The sequence below is a fragment of the Aquarana catesbeiana genome, linkage group LG05, assembly GCF_042186555.1.
Source record: "Aquarana catesbeiana isolate 2022-GZ linkage group LG05, ASM4218655v1, whole genome shotgun sequence".
NCBI lineage: Eukaryota > Metazoa > Chordata > Amphibia > Anura > Ranidae > Aquarana > Aquarana catesbeiana.
In genome coordinates this window covers 105,986,638-106,013,191 of record NC_133328.1, presented here as the reverse complement: position 1 = coordinate 106,013,191, position 26,554 = coordinate 105,986,638, and the positions used below count along the sequence as shown (strand labels likewise).

At 39.6% G+C, this 26,554-nt stretch overlaps 1 protein-coding gene across 1 annotated transcript in view; it reads right to left on the bottom strand.

Moving 5' to 3' along the window:
• Nucleotides 1-953: 953 nt before the first annotated feature.
• Nucleotides 954-26,554, bottom strand: part of RAPGEF5 (Rap guanine nucleotide exchange factor 5) — a 505,907-nt gene continuing 480,306 nt past the window's right edge. The window contains exons 21-26 of the mRNA XM_073630037.1: nucleotides 25,807-25,897; nucleotides 23,839-23,889; nucleotides 19,067-19,154; nucleotides 17,147-17,211; nucleotides 12,011-12,065; nucleotides 954-7,161 (exon numbers count right to left, since the gene is read on the bottom strand). Of these exons, the coding sequence (XP_073486138.1) occupies nucleotides 7,043-7,161; nucleotides 12,011-12,065; nucleotides 17,147-17,211; nucleotides 19,067-19,154; nucleotides 23,839-23,889; nucleotides 25,807-25,897 (469 nt within the window). The 3' untranslated portion in view covers nucleotides 954-7,042. The remainder of the gene's footprint in view (nucleotides 7,162-12,010; nucleotides 12,066-17,146; nucleotides 17,212-19,066; nucleotides 19,155-23,838; nucleotides 23,890-25,806; nucleotides 25,898-26,554) is intronic.

The window sequence follows — 26,554 nt, the reverse complement described above, 5'->3', positions numbered from 1 at the left end:
TGCTTCTTGAGTGCTGATCGGGATGGATAGAGTTCTCTGCTATAGTCACACAATTAAACCCAATGTTGTTGTAAGGGCAAAACTTTTAGGAGCAACAGAAAGATTTTCAAATGAGCTTGAAATTACAATTTTGTACACCAGTAGTGCACAGAATGCCCCATACAAAGAAGCTCACTAAATTTGTTCCAAGTTTAAAAGATTTTAGCTACCTGCAGACTAGAAAGTCAATTCATATTAATAAATTACAGTGCATTGTGTATTACTAATTATGGCCATGAGCCTGTTCACTTTCTAAAGCATGTTTGCTGCCCTATTTACCTTACATCTCCCATTCTACAAGGGATAACTCAGGCCTCAGTAAAATTCACCATATTCATGGAATTATGAGTGTTATGGCTGCTAGGCAAGTTCCAGTGATGTGAATGCCAGTCAGATTTTAAACTTAAAGTGATATTGAAGGCAGATTTAAAAAAAAAAATAAACATGTCATATTTACCTGCTCTGTGTAGTGGTTTTGCACACAGTAGCCCTAACCCTGCTCTTCTCTCCCCCCCGGTGCTCTTGACCCCTCTCTTCTGTCGAGTGTCCCCATAGCAAGCAGCTTGCTATGGGGGCACCCGAGTAGGCTCGCTCCTGAGCCCCTACTCTGTGTGTCCACCCACCCCCACTGCTGTCTCAGCCAATGAGAAGGAAGAGACCCGGGAGAGCTGCTGCTCTCATGCACATTGGTTGATCACAACGCTGTTGTTGAAGTAATTAGGTCTGTTGGGTTCACTTACTTTTTCCTCCAGCACTGTGAATGTTTAATACACAGGCATTTGCATTTAGTTGTGAATCATATTGTTCTTTGAGAATGCATGGTAAATACAAAGTATGTGCATGATAAACAAATCTAGCGTACACTAGTCTGTACCGTACACTAGTACAAAGAACAAAAAAAAAAAAGACAGGCATTTAAACATATTCTAATTTATTCTTAAAAGGGGTTAAAAAATGTCCAAACATTTGAAATGCAAGATAATATTACAGTGGCTAGCACAAGTTAAATCCTCATATTGCTTGGCAACTTTACATTTAAATTATTGCTTACAAGCTCTAATAAATACACAAACCATTGTATGTACAAATTTGATAAAGCATGTAAGTACAAAAACAAAGGCTGCCTGTAAACAGAGACACTGGTCAAATCCACAGTGGAGCTGCTTCATGCCTTCCAGGTCTTTTATCATAAATCAAGCCTGCCATAAGTGAGGACCCTGAGAACCTAAGGTATCCCTTTGTTTCTACAGGAGTCACCATGGTAAGAGGCAGGGCCACCTTTACTATAAAATGTACATAAACTCAACAGTGTTATTCTATGTACAGAATGGCAGTGCAGTGTGTTCAAATGACTCATGCAGAATAATAATATAATATCAGAAAATATTGTCCTTCCTCTAAGCATGTTGGAAAGCATATTAGGCAGAATACAATTATAAATACATACAAGTATACAGGATTTGTAATTCTGTACAGCCAGATTTTTTGTACACATTTCTGACCAAGTATTCTACTCAATTACTATTCTCTGCAGTCAAATTGATACAGTTTGGTCAAGACTGAAATCAGGTATAAAAAAACTCTCCCTTCCAATAAGCAAGCTCCATTTTTCTAGATTGCCCCTCCCTCTCCCAGTTTGAATGGCAGTGTACAGGGGATTACAGGAGGCTAGTACAAAGAATGATTTTAGGGACATTAAAGTATTGTTAATTAAATTTAACTGGAAAAAATAGGTCTTTTATATTGGCCTGCACCTATTAACATATGGTGGTGAGAAGCCAAATAAAGTACTAAAAATTTGTTGATAAGACTAAACAAATGTAGTAATATCTGACTGCAGATTCATATGGAATGCAGTAGGCGTTAGCAACCTGCACATTAAAAAAATCAGCACAATCAAAGCAAATATTTCAGTTTTTGGTACAAGGAAGTGCTAATAAGTATTAACCTTACCAAAAACAATTGAGTTAAAAAGCTGTAAATTGCGGGGTGTACTGGCCAATTTGTCTATATTCAATGGTGCAAAAATCAACTACTTATAATTTTAATTTATCTTTTTTTTCAGGTCCAAAGTGAACATGGCGTTTTTATTTTTATTTGCAAGTCCTGACTACCAACTGAAGCAGTGATAATGAGGTCTCATTCTTTCAGCTGGGTTATTCATCTATTTTATATTATGGTGAATAAAACAGAAATTGTAGGTCTCCCCTTGCTGTAGAATGATACTCCAAGAAAAGGGGTTGAGTAATGATGTAGTGGGAGCTTGCCACTCAAATCGATTATTTAGCAAGTTAATCGACCAGAGCAGACATAGTAGTTGGATGGAGTGATACCTTACATTATAGCTCCAAAAGAATGGAAAATAGGATTAGTTGAAGTTGCCTATTGTCTGGAAATGAGAGTCACTAAACTAGACCTCTAACACAATTCTAACACAAGAAAATACATTTTTAAACTATCTTTACAAGCTGTTTAACAGAAACAACTATTGAATCTGTTTTTTATGTTACACATAGAATACATTTAGAATTTGTGTGCCTGTGTTTACAGGTAACTGCAAAGTTAAACCACTGCACTGTCATACTGAACAATAGCCACAAGATGGAGCTGTACAATATCTATATACAAGAAATGTTACAGACACAATGGCATTTAAAGGTGCTATATTTTTCACATTAAATAAACAACAGAACAGTTTATGTAAATGTTCCTGTGCAACAGGATTCATCTTTAAAATCATTACATGACCTCCTATTTTAATTATTTTGCAAATAAATTGCAAATCTCATTATTGGACTTTAGACTGAAAAGGGAAATGTCCCCAAAATCATTGCCAAAGCCATTCTGCGTTCAGTCCAATTGGACTATATGCGTTCCTAAATACAACAGGTCCCAAACAGAAAGTGCTACAAGTTTACTTAAGTCTTCTTTGGTACAGCTCCTTTAAATGCCGAACAAAAGCACATAGCTTAACATGCAAAAAAAAAGCGAGAGCAGTAAATATAGCATTGTTAGTCTATATACATGTAACAGCTAACTCCAGATGGGAGCTGAAAACTTACCTTTCATCATTATATACAATATACATAATAGAACATTTGGAAATACAGTATCTACAATAAAAATACTGTGATATTAAATAATTGGCAATGGTGTCAGTGCCCTCATAGTGTAGCATTTGCATTAGCAGCAGTGATAAAATAACCCTCAAAATAACAAGAAACTAAAGTATAAGGATATTTGAGGTGAGGCAGTCTGTCAAGTGCTAAATCATATCTAAAGATATTCTTTTAACAATATAAAAGCATTAGACTTGATAAAAATGTCTGAGAGTATACATTGTGCCAGGACAACGCTAACTGTGTGAATCTGGCTAAAGGACATTAATCATGCAATACATGTCAAAAATAAAAAGCAGGTATCAAATCACATAGGTAAATATTAAGCATTATTGGATGTTGAAGCTTAATCTCATGTTTCTGCATACACACGTCTATATGTGTGAATAATATGTTTAACAGAGAATGGATGACAGGCACAAATAATGCCATAAGTGCAGACTCAGCATTGCATACTGCTGACCTGTATTGCTTGTTTATGTGCTGCTGCAGGGCACCTTGGGACCCTCAAACCCTACAGTATGCAAATTTGACTTTACTTAAAAGTCAGTGTTGAAGACAGCCTCTGGCATGTTCTAAAAACAATGTGAGGCTTCAGGTGCGTACATTGAAAATAGGGTATACTAGTGGTGATCTTCAGCAACATACTAACAAGTAATACATATTGCTATTCCTAATGGCTACTTTGCACTTTTTGCAATATGTTTAACAATCATCCAGGAGTGATAAGCTGGCTTTAGGGTATACTTGTAAAAATTGCTACAAACTGAGATTCTGAAAGCAGGCTGCATCCAATCTGCATTTACATATGTACCACTCCTCTGCAACTTGGGAAGCACCCAAGTTCAGTCTCCAATTTCCATGTAAATCTTAAACAAATCACCACTGTATCACAATGCGTAGAATGCACTGCAGACACCTCTATTGTATTGTGGGTTACAGGAGGCCCACATAAATGCAGACATCAACACACGTCTCATAAAGTTTAAAGGTACGTTCAGAGACCCATGTGCTTTCAGCTTGGATTTAGTAGGTTGTACATGTGACAGGTGTACATTGAAGTTTTTTTTTACAAGGAAGATCTATTCTTCTTGGCCATAGCAACCAGATTCACCTTTTGTGGCTACCATGTTGCAGTAGAAACATGTGTGCGGGCAAAAGGAGCAGATTTCCTCTTGACCCCTTTAATAAATCTGGTGTTTTGTATGTAGGCTGCCTACTGTGTATTTTTATTTGAGATTTTTGTGGCAGTGCGAAGAACTCTAGATGTCTGTTTTACTGAACTGTATCACTGGCAGTCCTGAGAAGCATCAAAGCAGGTAAAAAGTGAGATTGCTCAGTTCTAGTATATCTTGCCCCCTTTCTTTACTCAGTAGCAAATTTTCACTAAGGTGTCACCTTCTTGCAGTTGGATTTCCCAGTCTTTAGACTAGTATACATTGGGGGAATCCATGGAAAGGGAGCCATCATTTGGTTTGTAATGGAGGGACAGTAAAGCCGCGTACACACGAGCAGAATGTCCCACAGAAAAAGTCAGACGGAAGCTTTTCATCGTATATTCCGATCATGTGTATGCCTCATCGGACTTTTTTTTCAAAAATTCTGACGTACCTAGAAATAGAACATGTTCTAAATATTTCCGACGGAACCAATTCCTATCGGGAAAACCGCTCATCTGTATGCTGTTCCGACGGACCAAAAACGACGCATGCTCTGAAGCAAGTACGAGACGGAAGCTATTGGCTACTGAACTTCCTTTTTCTAGTCCCGTCATACGTGCTGTACGTCACCTTGTTCGGGACAGTCTGACTTTGGTCAAACTTTGGTTTGACCGTGTGTAGGCAAGACCGCTGGAATGGAATTCCGTCGGAGTTCCGTCAGAGAAACTTTCGGAGTTTATTCCAATGGCAAAACCGGTCGTGTGTACACGGCATAATTTGGAGCTGGGAAATCTGGTGGATTTCAGAAAAGCAACTCCTGGCAGGGGATAAAAAAGCAGTACGGTATTTACTAGGCCAGAATCCACAATAGAATTGACCATGATTGAATGACTACGACTGCATGAAACATAATGTTCTTTACTGTTTGTCAGTTCAGTTATATTTTTAGAATTGTATTAAGACAACTGTATTGAGTATTAGATAGAATTAGACATTTAACATATTTAAATAAATAAATGACAGTAAAATGCTGAGAAGCCTGTAGACAGCTCTGGCACAGATACCAGGCTTTGTGAAACAGCAGACATGCTGTTTTTGTAAGTTGTTAAATTGTTTCCATGTTATTGTAACAAAATGTGCTTTAATGCAAATCATGTCCTTCCAAGGGGCTAGAGACTCAATTGTTTCTGTGAATGCAAAAGCCACTCCTGGAATGCAACACCCACTTGTTTCCATAATGTATAAGCCATTTGCTATACTGTGTACAAATATTACTTTTATAGCTACATAAAAATAGAGCTTCATAAATACTTGCTGGCAGAATAAGTTAGTAGGAAAATGTTTTTTTCTCTATTTAAGCATAGAAACTCATACTTTATGAGTCATAGGCAATTCAGCTGGTTGTTTTCATGCTCAGTAAATCATGAAACAAGCTTATTCCGTGATTTCCCTTTCTGCAAACCTTCTCCACCCCAGGCTGCACAGCAGATGCATTAATCCCATCCTCTCCAAGACAAGCAAATCTTGCACAAAATCGGGAACACAGTTTGGTTAACTTCCTTCTTCTATTTTGTTAGGATGATATTGGATAAGGGTTGGTCCATGGAAAACTTTTCTAAATCGAAAAATGTATCCCAATATCTGCCTTTGCACTGTCTTTATCTAATAAGGAAAACATAGGTTTACAGACTTGTGACATCACACCTGCAGGCTGATCCATTATAGTAAGGAGAAACGTGAAAGTATAGCTTGCGCTTTACTACATAAGTGCCACCGAGCTAAAAATGAAGTCACGTTTTATGGCTAAAATAAGGAATATTAAATGTTCGTCAAGTCAGAATTGTGGCTATACACAAGGAAACTTTCACACATCTCAAATAACACCAGGTAAAACCAGTTTTCATGACTAGACCCAATCTTTTGGGTTCACCTTGTAGGTGATTGTGTATGTGTATTGGGGGGGGGGGGGGGGGGTAGATATACTTGATGGGACCTCAGGGGTTAATTAATAACTTATCAGCTAAAAAAAACTGCAGAAAAGTGTGCAGTTAGAAATGTTCAAAGATGTGTAAAAATCTACCTGCAGTAGGTCAAATTCCAGCATGGTACTTCTAGTAATACAACACTAAGGCTGGGCTCACACTATAGAATGCAGCGGCTCTCAGCAGGAGTCCGTTGCGTCTCCATTCACCGTATCAGACCTGTCCTAAAAGTTTTGGATAATAAGCTCAGTTTATAGTAATGACATTGATATGTCAAATCCTAAGCTACTGATATAAGGCAAGCAACTGTTGCCAACTAATGTAATCCTGACACCTCCGTCAGCAAAATTACATTCTGCATGTATACTAGGGAACACTGAGTCAAAATTAAGGGTCATGACCTGGACTATGCACCCCAGAGCACTTAATTTATATGTTGGAGATGTAGAGATCTAGTTGTGTAGATCCAGAGAGTCATACATAGCTGTAGTTGTTTCTTCATGTCAGAAACCACCACACAGTGCAGATAGCATACCAACTACTGGGTAGAGCAGTAAGTTCAGCCATTATGCATGACACAGAAAAGTGAATTTTCATTCCAGCACTTCTGTTTGAGGGTAAGGGACTGCTCCATTCTTGGCTGCGTTCTTCTATTCATTACTGATAAAACTCAGTAAAAATATTTTCTTTGTAAAGCTACATGCTTGGCATCAGCGGTCATCCAGTCCAGACGGAGCTGTGTCTACACTCGTGGCTCTATCCTGTGAGATAGCTCAAACAGAGTCTGCTGGTTGTCAATCACAAGCAGGTTGTGTGTGTAGAAGCGTGCCTCCTGGCGTTCCTTCTGCGGCATGTCATTGCCTTTAATAACAGAAAAAATATAGCACAGATATATTAATATAGGGAACTGTTCATTTATTTAAACATATGAATTTGTATATGTTAGAGTTTGCATATGTACTAAATTAAAGGACAAAAATACATTAAAAAGGTGTACAGAATTCTACTAGCTGGCACCTGAGAATACATTCTAAGGACCCACTAAGACCTCTGTGCTTTAAGAGCATTTTACTGCACATTCATTTTGCAAAAGCAAATCTTCTATAGGAATAAATAGAACCCAATGTAAATACATGTTAACCTCCCTGGCGGTATTCAGATTTTAGGTGCTGAAAGCGGTACCATTATTTTGCACAGAAATTTGGCGTTTTATATTGTAGGCCTGTAATTCTTAGGAATAGTTCACTTAAATCTGTCCAAACAAGAGTCTAGTAGACATCCCGGGTATGATAAAGTTTGAAAAACGAAATAAAAAATTATAATATAATAAATAACTATAAATAATTAAAACACATAATAATATAATAATAATAAAAATTATATAATAATGTAATCAAATCAAAAACACAGAAATTTGCTCAGTTCCAGAATTTTAGCTTTTATTACTTTTAGTGTTTGATGACGGATCTCCCCACAAATCACTATCGCTCAATTCTGCAAGTGATTATAATTTATTATCGCTTTTTTCTAGCTGGTCTAAAACCACTTTTGATGTAAAGAGACAGTTTTGGTTGCTATGGACAATCTCCAGTTTCCAGGCAGAAAGAACAGTTTTATATATATAAAACTGCATGCAGGACACTGGGCAGACCACTAGGGACAAAGGGGATGTGTAGTTATTTGATACAGTACTGTAATCTGTAAGATTACAGTATGCTGTATCTATACTGTGTGTTTCACTTTTGAATTTACCGCCGAACTCCGTCCCCGTGCGTCGCAACGCTCGCAGGGAACGGAGCTCGGCACTGTGAATCGAGCGAGACACAGCGGCTCGCCGATCACAGCGGGGAGACATTGCAGGAACCAGGGGACAAGGTAAGTAAACTCTTCCTGGATCCTGCGATGCAAGCCCGAGTCTGGCTCGGGGATACCGCTTTTGGTATGTAAAATCCACCCCGAGCCAGACTCGGGAATACCGCCAGGGGGGTTAAAGGCACTATGGTGTTAATTTACTAAAACTGGAGAGTGCAAAATCTGATGCCCCTGTGCATGGTAGCCAATCATCTTCTAACTTCAGCTTGTTCAATTCATCTTTGACAAAAAAAACTGGAAGTCGATTGGTTTCTCTGCACCAGATTTTGCAACCAGTTTTATTAAATCAACCCATATATGTTTCTTTTCAGATGCACCTGTCATTGCAGAAATATAGAGGCTGTTATTGCTGTCCTGTTCCTGTCTGGCTTTAATATTCCCCAGACCCAGAACAAGCATTTAGCCAATGAATGGCAGAAATTCTTATCCCTATGAATGCTTTATGGAATGAAAATCATCTGCATGACATCCGGAGAAGTGGCATTTTCAGAAGGAGAAGAAAAAAACAGAAACAACAGGTTTCTGTTATTGCAAAGAGCTGCACAGAGTATGTGAAAATGCATTTCAGTGCATTATAAAATATTCTTACAAATAAAAGACAATAATTCTTATGTAAAAGTCAATAAAAGATATTACCAAAATTATACATTTGTTGGATGGAACACACACAAGTTCCTTTTTTTGTAATACCTTTGCAAAAACAGTTGTGCACTGTTTGTTACCAATGGAAGCTAATCTGAGTCTTCTCATCCAGTTTCTCCAAACGTGTGCAGTTGTTAATTCATACCTCTAACAGGCACCGAGTCTTGAAGCAGATTTATATTTAAAATAGAAATCTACTAAATGCTCCTGTCTCCACCCTAACATAATGTTTTCATTCACATCTACTAAAAAAATCTGGCACTGTATGGCTATATAGATGTGATGGCACCCCCTCATGGCAATTGTTGTAACTGTCGGAGTCTCCTGTTATATTATTGACAATTGCAGAGCTGGGGACCCCTCTGTTGTACCACAAGAAGAAGATTGGTAGGTTTCCATTCGTTATGGAAATCCAATTAACATATATGGTAGCGAGACGTGTCCCTTTTTCATTAATTTTAGGAAGCTAAAAGCTGCAGCCAGCACTGCCTCATAGAGCTGATGTTATACAGACTGATCCACCTATACAAATTACCTATGACATGTTTACTTTAGAACAGAGTTTCTCAAACACAGTTCCATGGAATCCTAGGGTTCCTTCAGAGGGTGCTAGGGTTTCCATTGATCTTTTTAGCAACCTGTAAGGGAGTAATTTTTCCAATTGACCACAAGTGTAAGAAGCATTCTTCCCACTGACCATCACACTAATGTATCATGAGTTGTAGATACAGTAGTATATATATATATGTAGTAATATATCTCAGGGGGGTTCCCTGAGACCAGAAAGTTATTTCATGGGTTCCTCTGCGTTGAAAAGGTGGAGAAACGCCACTTTATAAAATCGAAGCCTTTGGTGTGCGAGTATATAAATATATATAGATATATCTATATAGATATATCTATATAAAATATATGTATATCTATCTATCTATCTATCTATCTATCTATCTATCTATCTATCTATCTATCTATCTATCTATCTATCTATCTATCTATCTATCTATCTATCCAGAAATCAGAAGTCATTCTAAAGCTGTTTGTAGTGGGGATAATACTGCAGTAAGAAAACAATAAAGCAAGCATTTACTCTACAGTTGAACTGAAATAATTTAGACGTCTCCACAATCTCTATCTTGGGAGAAGGTGATTTCAGGACTTTAGCAATTTATAGCATGACTGGCATTCTACTCAAATGCATTCAGTGCTTTAATCACTTTTGTTTTTGAAAACGGATCAACTAAATACAATGTTTGCAAAAAGCTTTCTAAAGGGTAATTACTGCCTTTTTTGGGGTTTAGTCAAGAATGAAATGTTTCTCTTCTGCAGGAATTTAAATGATATTTATTAGTTAAGCTACACATTGAGCCAGGCCTGTTTCCATCTCAGTGATTTCTGTGTACAGTCTTCTGTCTATAATCAAACACATAATATGCATTAGGCCCACAAGTTATTTGCTTCGTGTTAGAGCGGCCGGTCTGCATAAGTGTTTTTAACACCATTCCCAGGGATCAGCAGCAGATACAGATTACTTGAATCCCCTGAGTATTCAAATGGTCAACAAGTCTTCACGAGGACTTGGCAGATTGGTCTAATGCCTTTATAAAATTCACACTGCTGATATTATGCCTTGAGGGCTTCTATCCTCATTTACCATCATCTCTTAATGTATCCAATCCCTGAGGCTGTGGATGAGTAATGGGGGTGGGGTGAAAATACTGTTCTCAATCTGCTATTTTTATAGACACAGTAACAATGGCAATCAAAAATATCTTTCAGAGAATCTATGGTGTCTTATGGGTTTTTTTCATTTGGAGCAGCTAATTTCTGCTATGATCTGTTTAATAGTGAAATGACAATATGACACTGTGTAAATGACACTGCTGCTGGCATTGGTGTTTGAGATAAGGAACACTTTTTTCTTAAATTCAGAAACAATTTTTTGTTTTGGATTTAGCAATAACAAAGTCAGGAATCTCCAATGATATGTAATTATTCCAGTGTTGTAGTATTAGGAATACCCCGTATTATTATGGCAGGCATTTATGGTTCACATCTGGGTTCAATTCTTGTTTTTTTACCCGAAAAATACACTTGTGACTAATATGACTAATATGTTCAATGAATGATTTAACCAAGTCTGTCAGTGTGTAAATTAATGTTAGAATATAACCCTTAAAATGTTAGTAAAGGCTAACTATAACTACTCTTAAAAATGTTCCCTCCTCCTACCTATCCTGCATACCCTGTATAAAACAAGATCTGTATACTTACCCTTTTTCAGTCCTGTGCGGTCACGTGATTCAGCAGACACGGCTCCCCTGTGTAAGTAAGCACTTGGCAATGTCTGTGAATTCCCAGAGCCATGATATCACCTATGGGCACCCATTGCCCCCTAGAGCTGATGGATCATGTGACCAGAACAGATCGGATTAAAAAAAGATAAGTACACAGATCTTTTTTTATACAGGGTATGCAGGATAGGTAGGAGGAGGGGGAGGGAATGTTTTTAAGAATAGTTACAGTATAGTTAGCCTTATCTTCTACTTTAATTTTTTCCTAGGTGCTGCCATATTTTCTTGATAATATATACATAACTGAAACGCTTTCTCCAGTGCTTTATAAGGAATAAGGAATTCATGTTTTGGTAACATTACATTTACCAAATGTGTCACGCCTAGTATATTTTACTAGATATTTGTCCTTCTGTATAAGGAATATGCACACCATTTTCCAATGTCATTTAGGCCTAATGAACACTGGGCATTTAGCCCTGATGTATGAGATCCTAGTGTTTTGGTGCGGACAGAAGGCAGAGGTGTACCATCCAGCCCTGCTGCCAGCAGAAGCTAAAAGCTGCTGTGGCTAGACGGTGCACAGGGTAGTACTATCATTTAGGATAGTATGAATGCAGGGATGCATGAAACGCAGATTTCTTGCCTTTAGGCATTTGTCCCTGGGTGCATACAGCCTTAAAGGTTAGTATTATTCGGTGCACCATCCAGCCACCGCAGCTTTCAGCCTCTCACTGAGGATAACGTTAATAATAATAATGGTTGTTTCAATGAGTGATCAGACACAAGTAACATATATAGTTAGGGACTAGAATACATGTTGAACTGGCATAAGTAGTAGTTAATCCACCAATTTGCCATTTATTACTGTTTTCTTACACAAACATCCAAAGAAGATCACTTACCAAACTGGTTGTTCCTGCAGTATCGCAGTGATCGGACTGTGTCAGCTATCATATGCTAAGAATAAAAAAGAGGCAAAGAAAAAGGCATTAGCATGAGGCAGGACAGAATATCAGGCCCTGGCTGCACAGAATTTGTGTAACATAAATCCCTCGCCTGTAGTCTATTCCAATGTTCTTGCAATAAATGAGATTTTCTCTTTCCCGGGGATTAACCTATCTCTGTCACTTAAGAATAAAGTATTTGGCAAAGAAATTACCATAATTATTCCAGTCTTTTATTAATTCACATTTTCTATTCCCAGAAAAGAAGTCAGGATGTAAAGTGGCTTACTGTCTCTGTCTCTGTTATTAACCACTTAGATCCCATTAACATTACTTACTTAACATTACCATTGCCAATATGTACCCTTAAAGTTGCACCCCTGTAATATTACAACTGCTTCAGTGTTCAAAATGAATAAGCACAGCACTAGCAAAAAAAGAAGTATTTTGCACACAGCAGTTTACTATAGAAAGTCCTAATTCATGCACTCACACACTTTATCTGGCCCACACAGCTGCAACAGTAGAACAATGCGCAGAGTAAAATGGGCAGCGCCTGTGTGTTCATAAAATGAACATAATGCTCAGCAATGGATGTTACTTGGAAAACTATAGGGATTACACCGGATAAGAAGCCATGTGTTGGAAAAAGATAATTCTCTCTGGCACCAGGCAGCTCCAATCACACTGTTCTGTGGACATAGCCATTCATGATCTCTGCCAATGTCCACAATCAGCTCTTATTACTCTGACATCATGATTGTGCCTTTCATTATTACTATGTTGAGGCATAATGACCAGCTTTCAGCTAAAGATTGGTCACTGAGCATCATCCTCTTCTGATGTCAATTAAGTTAATTTGGTCATTCTGCATACATTCTGTATATATAACCTATGGTTTCCAAATACCCTTCCTAAGCTTAAAGCGGACTTTTAGTCATTTTTTCAACTTTCCACTTTTTAAATCTTCTGCCCTTGTTTTAACTGAGGATAGTAAAACATTTTTTTCTGCCAGTAAATACCTTATACAACCAACTTTCTGTTTCTTGTCTGGTAAAAAGCCTAGGCCTATGACATTGTGCACAGCTCTCTCTCTCACTCTCTTCTATGAGTCATAGGAGGGCCAATGAGAGCTGCAGAGTTGGAGGTGTGCCTCTGTGTGTCTGTAAATCCAGGAAGTGAACAGGCAGCAGCTTCAACTGCCCACAGTTAAAATGGATGCAGCCAGACTTAGTGGAGGGAGATTTCTGCAGAATATTTACCAAGTACAGAATCACAGTATATATAAAATAATATGCAAAGTGGTTGGAGGGAAGCTACAGAATGGCAAAGATGTTTTTATTACAAATTATGTGAGCAGACTGCAGTTCCTTTTTTTTAATAGCATACCTGTATGTCTTTTTCATATATCGTCCAGTGTCAGCAATATTTCTATTTCATCTCACTTTTTAGTGTGATTTCTAAGTTATAGTGAACAGAAGGACTGGTCTTTATTCTGCTGATAGGAGGTTTAGTATACATCAGGTAAATCAGGTACTCAACTAGTAAGGAACTATAGTGCTTTCTTAGTAGGGCAGTGATGTCACACCGGGCATGTTCCCCTTTACAGAGGGGGCAGGGGGGTTGCTGCTGCTGTGCAACTTGTCAACTAGTGAACTGTTAAGTCATACTTGATATCACTTTTGGAACTCCACCTATATGCCCAGTGAGTTGAATATTTAGCCAGCAAAGCAAATAAAGGCCTCCACGCCAAAGATTACAGAAGAACTATAGGCAAAACAGTTTTTGTCATTTTGGATAGAGTAAAGAAGGGTTTTAGCCCCTTTCAGATTTTTTTCTGATGTCTGTGTCCCATTGCAGAGATTTCCCTTCACTTCCTGTCTCATAGCCAAACAGGAAGTGAGAGGAAAATCCTGCAAATTAAGGGAATTCCTTGGGGACCCCTCAGGTCACCAGAACTAGTGTTCCCATTGGAAGATTTCCCCTCTATTACTTTTCTGGGGACAAACCAAAAGTTGTGATTTTTTTTCACTTTCAAAGATAATGGTAAGCAGGACAAATAGAAAGTGTGAATCTCCTTAAACTGGGCAGACAGCAATAAAAACTGACAAGTGTTCTAATCCCTTTCCACTCTATCCAAATCTAAAAAAAAAAAAAAAAAGTTTTCCTTTAGTTATACTTTAACAGTCAGATTAAAATTTAGATTATTTGCTCATCTCTAGCAGATAGCCAGCTGACCTCCAAAAGGAGTTCAAGGATAACAACCTACATATTTTACTAGTTACTGTATACGGAATTATACATTTACATATTAAGTGTGTCTATTAGAGTTGATTAAAAAAAAAAACACCAACATCAGTACACATGACCATGACTCACAACTCTTTTATCATAGAAAATCATAGAAAATAAGAGGCCAGAATCTGATAATCATCGCCTCTGTGAGGTAAAGGAAATGCTGCACTCAGGAGTTCAACAAGCAGCAGTGAATCATAACCTATTAGACAAAACATAAGGTGGCTGATGCCCCTGCAGTCATGCATTCTCAGTCCAACCCTCATTGTTTAGCCACATCTGGATTTGAAGTCACATATACACTTAAGCTTAAATGTCATTTTTCTTCCTGCTCAGGAACAAAGCTGCTAGGACAGAATCAAAACAATAGACACTGCATTTAAAATGGCAAACGCTATCTCCTAGGCTGATGGCGGTTCAAGACATGTTGACAACCTATTTATATCCTTACAGAAAAGACAAACAGCAGAGCTGAAAATATAAACCGCATGCAGTGTATTTACTGCTTCTGAAAATCAAAACAATCCAAAGCAGCACACGCAGGAAATGATTTCCTGATGATCAATCTCTCTGCAGCTTCGATTTAGCACAGAAGGAGAACAACACAAGGTGGGAGGGGGGAGGGGGGATGTTTCAGGGGCAGAGGAGACTAATGAGCCACATCACAACAACATGTCACTTAGCCAGAACTAAAACATTTCAACAGAGAGGCATCAGCTAAAAATACTCTGTTTACTACAAATGCACTTTACACATAAACACGCACAGCAAGAAAGGAAAAAAAGAAAGTGGTTACCTCTAAGTCCATCAGATAAACTTAGCTGAAATTATGTTTGTATTTCAGAAAGTAACCATAGAGTTTCTTGATAATATGGCACAAACATAGCACGGTCTGAGATCCTTTATAGGAGAAATATAGCCAAAGCTCTTTTGGCTATATTTCTCCTGGGATCACAGTAGTGCCGTTCGTTCCGCATTCCTGTGACCCGTATGCAGCCACTGTTGGCTGACGTCACAGAGTCAGTCCAGACTCTGAAAAAATCCTGACCATATAGTTGGAAACTGTCCAGAAGCCTGGACTGGCAGTGGGCTCAGCCTCTCAGCAAGCCGCTGAGAGGCTGAGCCAACCGCTCTGTCCCCTCCACACAGCTCAGTGCCTCAGTGAGCACTGGAGGGGCAGAGCAGAGAGCCAGTGACTGACAGCCACCGGCTCTCTGCTCATGGAACACAGAGAACTGAGCGATCAGTGGTCAGTTCTCAGTCTTAGAGCTGCATCTACCTAGGTGAGTATAAAGGGTTGTTAACTCATACTTCTCTTTTAATTCGTAACATGAAAGGTGTATTTGAGCTGGGGAAGTGCAGTATCTTGCATGATGTTGAAGTTCTTACAGGGTTTACTAGTCTCCCAGAAAATGAATCATTGTGTGTGCCCACTGATGACTATAGAGGGTCTTCAAAATCCCAAAGATCATCTGTCACCACCTATCTCCAAGGCTATAATTACTATAGCATATCACCTTTTCCCAGGGGGGCACTGCCATGCCTTCAAACTCACGAAATAGAAAATGGGTTTATGCAGGGCTGGGCAGGGCAGTCTCTGGTCAGCAATACAGGTGGCATTGCATCAGTTTTTCCCTATTTAATATTTGTTGTTTTTACAAGTAGAACCTTTTAGGTTATACATAAAGGAGCTTCTGAACTGTTTTTAAGCACCAGTTAGTGATGTAACTATAAATCTAAGTGTCCTCCCTTCCCCTGTTTCTTCTCTCACTAATCCTCCCTTCTTTCTGTCCCCCTACCTTATTGTTCTAAAAACAGCACATAGCAAGGGCTTAGTCCTTACACCAGCAAGGCTGGGGATTCCCTCTATGGCCCCTCAAAGCATTCATCAAACATTATCACACATTAAAGAAAAAATACACAGTGCAGGAAGTGGATTTGTGCAGCCAGGTGATACTACAGAGGATGTTATCGCATTCCATTTATGCCTTGCATTTGGTCATGTGACATCAAAGATCAAATATATGTGATGGGGAAGCATAGGTAAGCATCTTGGTACCAGGCCATAAACTGCACTGTAAAAACATCAGGCAACATGGATCTTCTCAGTGTATTGAGCATATTAATGTAAGGGTGATAATAAAATCATATTGCTGGGTCCATAAAAAGGAATCCCAAAAACCACTGTTGCTCTATCAATAGCTCCAAGGTTGTGATTTTCATCCTGGCTTTGTTATCTAATGGATCACTGATATGAAAAGTACACAAGATGACAGCTCAGGCTTTCAAACCTTATTTGAGTGCATGTGTGTTCCAGGCCAGTGACCTCATACGTAGCAAAGCCAGGACCAAAGTATTAGACTATCTCCTTTAAAGCCCAACTCTGGGCACAAAAAATGTCCAGTATTATAGCAGTCATACTTTCCATTGGCGGAAGAACCCCCCCCCCCCCCCCCCTTTATTCTACAGCTGTCAAATCTGTTTTATTTTATTTTTTTTTACATGTGGAGGGAAGTAATGTTCTGAAGGTCTCATAGACCCCAGTGCTATGGTCCTATCTCTGCTGCCTTCCTCACCAGGCTAATCACAAAACAGAAGTAAAGAGATTTGATTTAGTACTGTAAAATATTCTGTGATCAAGTCAGATCTTAGAAATCAGATCAGTAAAACAGAAACCTGATTTGTTACTATGGTTAAAAACAATTGCTTACTACCCATTTTCATTGCACTGTTATCAATAAAAACATGCATAATGTATTTTAAGACAGGCCTAATTTAAAAAAACGTGTAATAACTTACCAGCTTTTCAAAGTTGACAAGGTTATCCAAAAATGTTTTATTTCCTTCATGAATAAATGTGACATCTAAAAGAAATAAAACAGATTAATGACTGCATTTGACCAAATTAAAACATTTTTGACAGAATCTGCAGTGCTGTCACAAAACAATAGTTAATCCCTGCCCACAGTGACAGTGATTCACTGTTAGTTGAAATTTAAAGCCAAACTCCAGGAAGACATAAAATAAATAAAAATGCCAACTGATGTAGAATGTGATGCTTGTTTTACTGGGGTATGATGTAATACAGAGGAATGCTTACCTTAATTCAGGATATGGCAGCCTTCCTCCTCATATGCTCCAGTTGTGACAACTGGTCCCCCTAAGCTGTTCCTCTTGCTCCTCTCCACCTGGTCACATCACTGCACTTCTCTCTGACTAGGGATGGGCTTCATGTTTGGGTCGAACATGAGTTCGACTCGAACACTGGCTGTTCGCCCGTTCTCCGAATATCGAACAATCTGGGGTTTTCGCGGCAAATTCGAAAGCCGCGTAACACCCTTTAAAAGTCTATGGGAGAAATCAAAAGTGCTAATTTTAAAGATTAATATGCAAGTTATTGTCATAAAAAGTGTTTGGGGACCCGGGTCCTGCCCCAGGGGACATGTATCAATGCAAAAAAAAGTTTTTAAAACAGCCGTTTTTTCGGTAGCAGTGATTATAATAATGCTTAAAGTGAAGCAATAAAAGTGTAATATTCCTTTAAATTTCGTACCTGGGGGGTGTCTATAGTATGCCTGTAAAGTGGCGCATGTTTCCTGTGTTTAGAACAGTCTGAGAGCAAAATGACATTTCTAAAGGAAAAAAAGTAATTTAAAACTACTCGCGGCTATAATGATTTGTCGGTCCCGGACTCGAAGGACAGCAGATATACATGTAAAATTTATGTAGGGAGATTTGTTTCACCTCTTTGTATCATCTGAGGCTATTCACTTCACTGGGTATAGGAGGAGGTTTACAACCACTTTAAGGTAAGTATTAATATTAATCATTATTCCATCCTCCTGTAGTAAAATGAGCATTTGATCCTGCATCAGTTGGGGGGAAAGTGAGTGGGCATTTTTTATTTCTTTAACTGTACCTGAATTTCTGCTTTAATATGTAAATATAAACTTGAATCTTCACAATGGTGGCTCTATATTTTTCCCATTACCTTTATCCTGCTAATTATGTGGCAGAAGTCTAAAAACACCAAAGGTACAGTAAATAGCTAAGAAAATTCATGTTAAAGCTGTCTGCATAGGCCTGTACATTGAATATTAAACACATATATAAAAGACTGCTAGTGAATTTTAGCATGTCTCAGTCAGGATAGGCAGATGAATCAGTAAAATTTAAGATACTTAACATTCAGAAATAACAGAACACTCACAAGAGCAAAATTTTGCTTTAAATTTTAATTACTAGAGATCCTTAAGAGCTTCAGCAAAGCATCAAAGCTACCAAAGCAGGAACACAATTTGCATTTAAACCAGCGTGGGTACAGCTGTCTTTTAAGCAGAGGAAATTGTGAAATAATTGAGCCACAAATTATAGACATGGCCCGCACATTTGTACTTCAATCAGAATGCATTTATATGAAATATCGGCCATGAAATTTCAGCAACGAATGAAAAGAGAAATATCTTTTTTTTTCATTCAGATTGTGCATCATATGCACTGCATTATTTATCTAAATAGGGACTTTTACTGATTTCCCTCTAAGGCTTTATTATAGGTTTTTTTAATGTGGTACTGAGGGGTACAGAATTATCATGACTCTTTCAGGCTGACCCTTGTGTGACATCCACTAAAGTCCCTCAAACCTGGAACACCCTCATGGATTTTTATACAAGTAAACCAGAAGTACCTGCTATATACAGATCAATGTGATTAAATTACCTTTTAAAAGTAAAGGCATGAAGGGGATTTTGGGTGGCTTCATTTTCTTGAAAGTGTCTCTGTAAGCTTTGTGATTTAAGGATGGATCCTGTAAATTGCAATGAACATGTAGGCAGATTTTACCATACAAATTGAGTAATACATGTTTGACTGATCTGAAATTAACATCTCAGTATAGCAGCAAATTAAAGACCTATCACCAACTGCATAAAACTGTTTAATGAAATTTGACAAAAAGATTGCCAGCAGTCGTTAAAGTGTGCCTGTGCCTAGACCAGCTTTTCTCAACCTTTTTAATACAGAGGAACCCTTGAAATAAGTTTACGTTTTAGGAAATCCCTATGAAGTTATTGCATCTCTAGTTCATTTGAGTGGTCTGTAATTTGTAAATACAAAAATAGGTAAAATGATAAAGAATGCAGTTTATCTGGCATATTAGACACCTAGAGCAGAACACTGCCCTGCTCTATAAGAAAAATATGTTTCAGTAACAATCATGAAATGGAAGAAATAATAATAATGGCCAGAAAAGAAACACCAATGGTGGTGCAATGTCTGTGTCTATGGACGCAGGCATCAGGCCTCAGGACTGAGCTCATAGGTGTGTCCCCATAGCAAGTGATTAGCTATGGGAGCATACTCAGAAGAGGAAGCGCCAGGAGCACAAGCAGAGGACCCAAGAAGAGGAGGGCGCTCTGTGCAAAATCATTGCACAGATCAGATAAGTAACTGTCATGTTTGTTATATTAAAAAAAATCTTGACTTCACAATTACTTTAATGGTCAATGGGAGAAGGACACTAACATTGTTAACCAATGGGAAAACTGTCCCCCCTTACACAAAGTTAAAAACTCTTAGAAACCCTTTATTGCTCAAAAAAACCCTAGCATTCTCTGAGGCAACCCACATGTTTTAAAGAACTCTGGATGAGCAATTCTGGCCTAGACTACAGACATTAAATTTACATATTCTTCACAAGCAGTAGGGATGAGCTTCGAGTTCGAGTCGAACTCATGTTCTACTCGAACATTGGCTGTTCGCAAGTTCACCGAACAGCGAACGATTTGGGGTGTTCGCGGCAAATTCGAATGCCGCGGAACACCCTTTAAAAGTCTATGGGAGAAATCAAAAGTGCTAATTTTAAAGGCTTATATGCAAGTTATTGTCATAAAAAGTGTTTGGGGACCTGGGTCCTGCCCCAGGGGACATGGATCAATGCAAAAAAAAGTTTTAAAAACGGACGTTTTTTCAGGAGCAGTGATTTTAATAATGCTTAAAGTCAAACAATAAAAGTGTAATATCCCTTTAAATTTCGTACCTGGGGGGTGTCTATAGTATGCCTGTAAAGGGGCGCATGTTTCCTGTGTTTAGAACAGTCTGACAGCAAAATGACATTTGGAAGGAAAAAACTCATTTAAAACTACCCGCGGCTATTGCATTGCCGACAATACACATAGAAGTTCATTGATAAAAACGGCATGGGAATTCCCCACAGGGGAACCCCGAACCAAAATAAAAAAAAAAAAAATGATGTGGGGGTCCCCCTAAATTCCATACAAGGCCCTTCAGGTCTGGTATGGATATTAAGGGGAACCCCAGCCAAAATTTTAAAAAAAAATTGACGTGGGGTTCCCCCTAAATTCCATACCAGACCCTTCAGGTCTGGTATGGATTTTAAGGGGAACCCCGCGCCAAAAAAAAAAAAAAAAAAAACGGCGTGGGGTCCCCCTAAAAATCCATACCAGACCCTTATCCGAGCACGCAACCTGGCAGGCCGCAGGAAAAGAGGGGGGGACGAGAGTGCGGCCCCCCCCCCTCCTGAACCGTACCAGGCCACATGCCCTCAACATTGGGAGGGTGCTTTGGGGTAGCCCCCCAAAACACCTTGTCCCCATGTTGATGAGGACAAGGGCCTCATCCTCACAACCGTGGCCGGTGGTTGTGGGGGTCTGCGGGCGGGGGGCTTATCGGAATCTGGAAGCCCCCTTTAACAAGGGGACCCCCAGATCCCGGCCCCCCCCCTGTGTGAAATGGTAAGGGGGTACTTACCCCTACCATTTCACTAAAAAACTGTCAAAAATGTTAAAAATGACAAGAGACAGTTTTTGACAATTCCTTTATTTAAATGCTTCTTCTTTCTTCCTTCATCTTCTTCTTCTTCTGGTTCTTCTGGCTCTTCTGGTTCTTCCTCCGGCGTTCTCGTCCAGCATCTTCTCCGCGGCGTCTTCTATCTTCTTCTCCTCGGGCCGCTCCGCACCCATGGCATGAGGGGAGGCTCCCGCTCTTCTCTTCATCTTCTTCTCTTCTTCATCTTCTTCTTCATCTTCTTCTTCTTCTTCTCTTCTTCATGTCTTCTCCGGGCCGCTCTGCAGCCATGCTGTGGCATGGAGGGAGGCTCCCGCTGTGTGACGGCGTCTCTTCGTCTGACGGTTCTTAAATAACGGGGGGCGGGGCCATCCGGTGACCCCGCCCCCCTCTGACGCACGGTGACATGACGGGACTTCCCTGTGGCATTCCCCGTGACGTCACAGGGAAGTCCCGTCAAGTCACCGTGCGTCAGAGGGGGGCGGGGTCACCGGATGGCCCCGCCCCCCGTTATTTAAGAACCGTCAGACGAAGAGACGCCGTCACACAGCGGGAGCCTCCCTCCATGCCACAGCATGGCTGCGGAGCGGCCCGGAGAAGACATGAAGAAGAGAAGAAGAAGAAGAAGATGAAGAAGAAGATGAAGAAGAAGATGAAGAAGAGAAGAAGATGAAGAGAAGAGCGGGAGCCTCCCCTCATGCCATGGGTGCGGAGCGGCCCGAGGAGAAGAAGATAGAAGACGCCGCGGAGAAGATGCTGGACGAGAACGCCGGAGGAAGAACCAGAAGAGCCAGAAGAGCCAGAAGAAGAAGAAGATGAAGGAAGAAAGAAGAAGCATTTAAATAAAGGAATTGTCAAAAACTGTCTCTTGTCATTTTTAACATTTTTGACAGTTTTTTAGTGAAATGGTAGGGGTAAGTACCCCCTTACCATTTCACACAGGGGGGGGCCGGGATCTGGGGGTCCCCTTGTTAAAGGGGGCTTCCAGATTCCGATAAGCCCCCCGCCCGCAGACCCCCACAACCACCGGCCACGGTTGTGAGGATGAGGCCCTTGTCCTCATCAACATGGGGACAAGGTGTTTTGGGGGGCTACCCCAAAGCACCCTCCCAATGTTGAGGGCATGTGGCCTGGTACGGTTCAGGAGGGGGGGGGGGCCGCACTCTCGTCCCCCCCTCTTTTCCTGCGGCCTGCCAGGTTGCGTGCTCGGATAAGGGTCTGGTATGGATTTTTAGGGGGACCCCACGCCGTTTTTTTTTTTTTTTTTTGGCGCGGGGTTCCCCTTAAAATCCATACCAGACCTGAAGGGTCTGGTATGGAATTTAGGGGGAACCCCACGTCAATTTTTTTTTTAAATTTTGGCTGGGGTTCCCCTTAATATCCATACCAGACCTGAAGGGCCTTGTATGGAATTTAGGGGGACTCCCACATCATTTTTTTTTTTTTATTTTGGTTCGCGGTTGCCCTGTGGGGAATTCCCATGCCGTTTTTATCAATGAACTTCTATGTGTATTGTCGGCAATGCAATAGCCGCGGTAGTTTTAAATGTGTTTTTTCCTTCAAAATGTCATTTTGCTGTCAGACTGTTCTAAACACGGGAAACATGCGCCCCTTTACAGGCATACTATAGACACCCCCCAGGTATGAAATTTAAAGGGATATTACACTTTTATTGTTTGACTTTAAGCATTATTAAAATCACTGCTCTTGAAAAAACGGCCGTTTTTAAAACTTTTTTTTGCATTGATTCATGTCCCCTGGGGCAGGACCCAGGTCCCCAAACACTTTTATTGACAATAACTTGCATATTAGCCTTTAAAATTAGCACTTTTGATTATTCATGTTCGTGTCCCATAGACTTTAACGGTGTTCGCGTGTTCGAACGAATTTTTTTCCTGTTCGCATGTTCTGGTGCGAACCGAACAGGGGGGTGTTCGGCTCATCCCTAACAAGCAGTAAAGCAGAGACTTAAAACAAGCCATCCCTGAAGTTACTCTATCCATGCTGGCTATCTACCTGAGCCAGGTCTCTTTTCTTTAAGCTAGTGATGTACAGCAGATGAAATTGAATAATGCACTGCAGCTTTGTAAATGCTCTTTCTAGTGGGCATCTATACATTAGGAAAAGTGTGGAATAATAAAAAAAATCCTACATATCCACCTACATGGCTGCAGCATGGATCCCTATCTGCAGCTTTATAGAAAGTCAATTTTTTACAATAATTTGCTCTTGATTTACAGTCACTGTGCAATAGTACTTACAGAATTCACAGCTTGAATATGTTATGATTCATAATATGAACAAACATTACACAGTGCCAAATAATTAATGTTATCATTTTTTTACACTAAGCTGATCACATTCACATATAGAAAAAAAATCCTCTCAAAGATTATTCCACGTTCAGATATGTTATCTGGATGGTTATGCCATCTGCAAATAGCTATTAACCTCTATTAAAAATGGACTGCACTCATCATACAAAGCCTATCTCTAATCACTGCTACCACCAATTCTGTAGATGCGTAGATCTTCCTTTGTCCTTTTTTGTTATCCTGAGTTTGCACAGTTTGAGTTTGGCATGGTATACAGCAGCCAACCTTGTGTTGAGGTGTTGGGAAAGCTGTAAGCAAAAATGAAATATCTGCACTGCGACAGAATAAGTGTAAACAGGGCAGAAAACTCACCGTCAAACTTTCAAGTTCGGAGAAAAGTTTCTTGAACTTTCCTGGGATTTTCTTGGAAGGAAAATAAAGAGAATATATAATGTTACCCTGTAGCACAGGAACACAAAAAATAGTTTGACGGCTCTGCTTGGATTCTGTGCCCTGTGGAGTAGTACGCAACGTGCAATGAATGACAAGCATCTGTATTACTAATCTAATACTGCTGATAAATGAAGCTAAGACGTCAAGTAAAGACAAAACAACATTTTATATATCTGTAAAAGCATACCCAAACACACAAAAAAATGTTCAGATGCACTAGTCTACAAAACTGTTTCATCTGCAATGTAAGCGAATATTTTAACGTTTGTAAATTGCTGAAAATAAACAACATCTATATAAAATACATCTGCATATTTTCAGCAGTGTGGGCCCAAATCACAGAATAAATCTTAAATGTGGTTTATAAATAGAAAGTGGGAACAGTTGTCTCCCAATTACAACTTCACAATTCACTGGTACAACGTGTAGAAGCTCAATAATTGGTCCTCAAGCCCATACAATAGTGCACAGGTTATGGATTTTCCGACAGAAGAGCACAACATATATGCAAACTTACACTGTATATCCAGGACTCTTTTGAGGCTTGAGGACAAGAACAAAAACTTCCAAATCAGAAATATTGATTTATTTCTCAGTTATGTACTAAGTTCTTACTAAAGTCTTTATCACAAAGATGTGAATATTAAGTTACTGTTAATAGAGGTGTACATCCAATGGGGTTGATTTACTAAAGGTAAATAGACTTAGCGCTTAGCCTTTTCACACTGCAAGTGCAGTTGCTCCAGAGCTTAGTAGATGAGGTGAAGCTTCACTTTGCAAGGAAGACCCGATCACATGCAAGGAAAATGAAAAAAAAAACTGCATTTCTGCTTGAACATGATTGAATGATGGAAATCAGCAGAGCTTCCCCTCACTCATTAAGCTATGGAGCAACTGCATGTGCAAAGTGCACAGTCTATTCACTTTTAGTAAATCAACCCCAGTATGTTGCAAGGCAATAACTATATTTGCTTTACCAGGGTTTTTTGTCTGCAACTTTTGTTCCTGAACCAGGATAAAATAACACATTTGCCCAAAAGGTCCGGACATCTTGTGCTGTTAAAAAGTTAATATTTTGGAGTCACTTCTGCTAGAAGATTGATATTTTTGTAAGATTTTGTAATACTTAATCTTTCCTCTGAAAAAAAGGTTCCAAAGAGCCCTGATTAAGGAGACATTGTAAATGTCCCGAAACATGTTGGCTATACAGCTCTATGAACAATAATTATATCTGGAACCAAGGTTGATCTGCCTGCCTCTGGGCACTGAGATTCAACCCTCTGAAGTGAAGTTTGTGCTTGCTATACTAATCTTAAATTCAGATTCTTCTAACTTATCTCACAGTTTATAAAACAGTGTGCTAATGTGTAAAGCAGACCACTACCTGGTGGACCTTTGTTGTTCTCAATTGTATCTTTGCCTCTTCTTAATAAAATCATACATCATGTATGTTAAAGTAGACCTTTCTTCCCTTTACTAAAACACATATCAGCATGCATCTCTGTATACTGATGTAAAATCAGCTAACACAATTTTTTTAAATAAGTACTTACCTGTCCTGGGTGACCGCGATGTCGGCCGCCTGAGGCCAACCCATCCCTCGGCTCTCAGGTCCCGGCACCACCATCCTAGGTAAGGGAAACAGGCAGTGGAGCCTTGCGGCTTCACTGCCATTTTCCTACTGCGCACGCGCGAGCACCACGGCGCTCTGTGAATGGCCCCGTGGTGTTCTGAGAACACACACAGTTCCCAGAAGACAACGGGCCGCTCACCGAGGAGAAGAACATGCCGCGGAAAAGGAAGAGGCAGATTAGGAAGACTGCCTAGCAACAAGGGTTCATTTTTATTTCTCAAAAGAAGTACCAACAAGTTGTTGAAAAGCCTTACCTCCCATGTCTGTGACAGCCGACAGACAGATGCCGTGTTCAGACCCATTATAATTGCAAAGAAAGAGTTCAAATTCCTTTGAGCTTTACAACTGTTAGGAACAAAAAAAAAAGAATGCATCACTCACATTTTATTTACCACACACACCATGCTATTTTATTTTTACTATACCTAAAGGGAGCCCAAAAGTGGAGAAATATGGGAGCTGAAATTGTTAGCTTGGTTTTTTAAGGTCTCAAGCCTGTTGCTCTGATGCTTTCCTACAACAAATATGCAAGCCAGGATTCCTGACTTCACTAGCTGCATACTGGTTCAAGGACAATGGCTTAAAAGGTAGTTAAGCAAGCAAAAGCATGACAATGCCAGGAGCTTGCACAATTAAAACTTATGTTGACAGTAGCAGGTCTCATATTTCTATCTTCGCAAGTTAGGTCCTTTGTTGCATCTAACTGTATTTTAAGCTCTGCCTAATAAAACCATGGATGTAGGTTAACAAGGGTACACTTTACCCAGGTTTAATTAAACAGTACAAAGAATTTTCTCAATTAAATGCTCAGCTGAATCACAGGCATAAACAAATAATTTGCATGGTTCAGCCATTCAGCACTGCAAGAGATACAGGAGATAGACACTCCTGGATGTGCCACTTTCTGAAGAGACTTTGGCTCTGCTGCGTGCACATGCACTGACAGTGAAAAATGCCAACAGAATGAGCAGAGGGATGATTGTCTGAACAAATTTTAAAAAA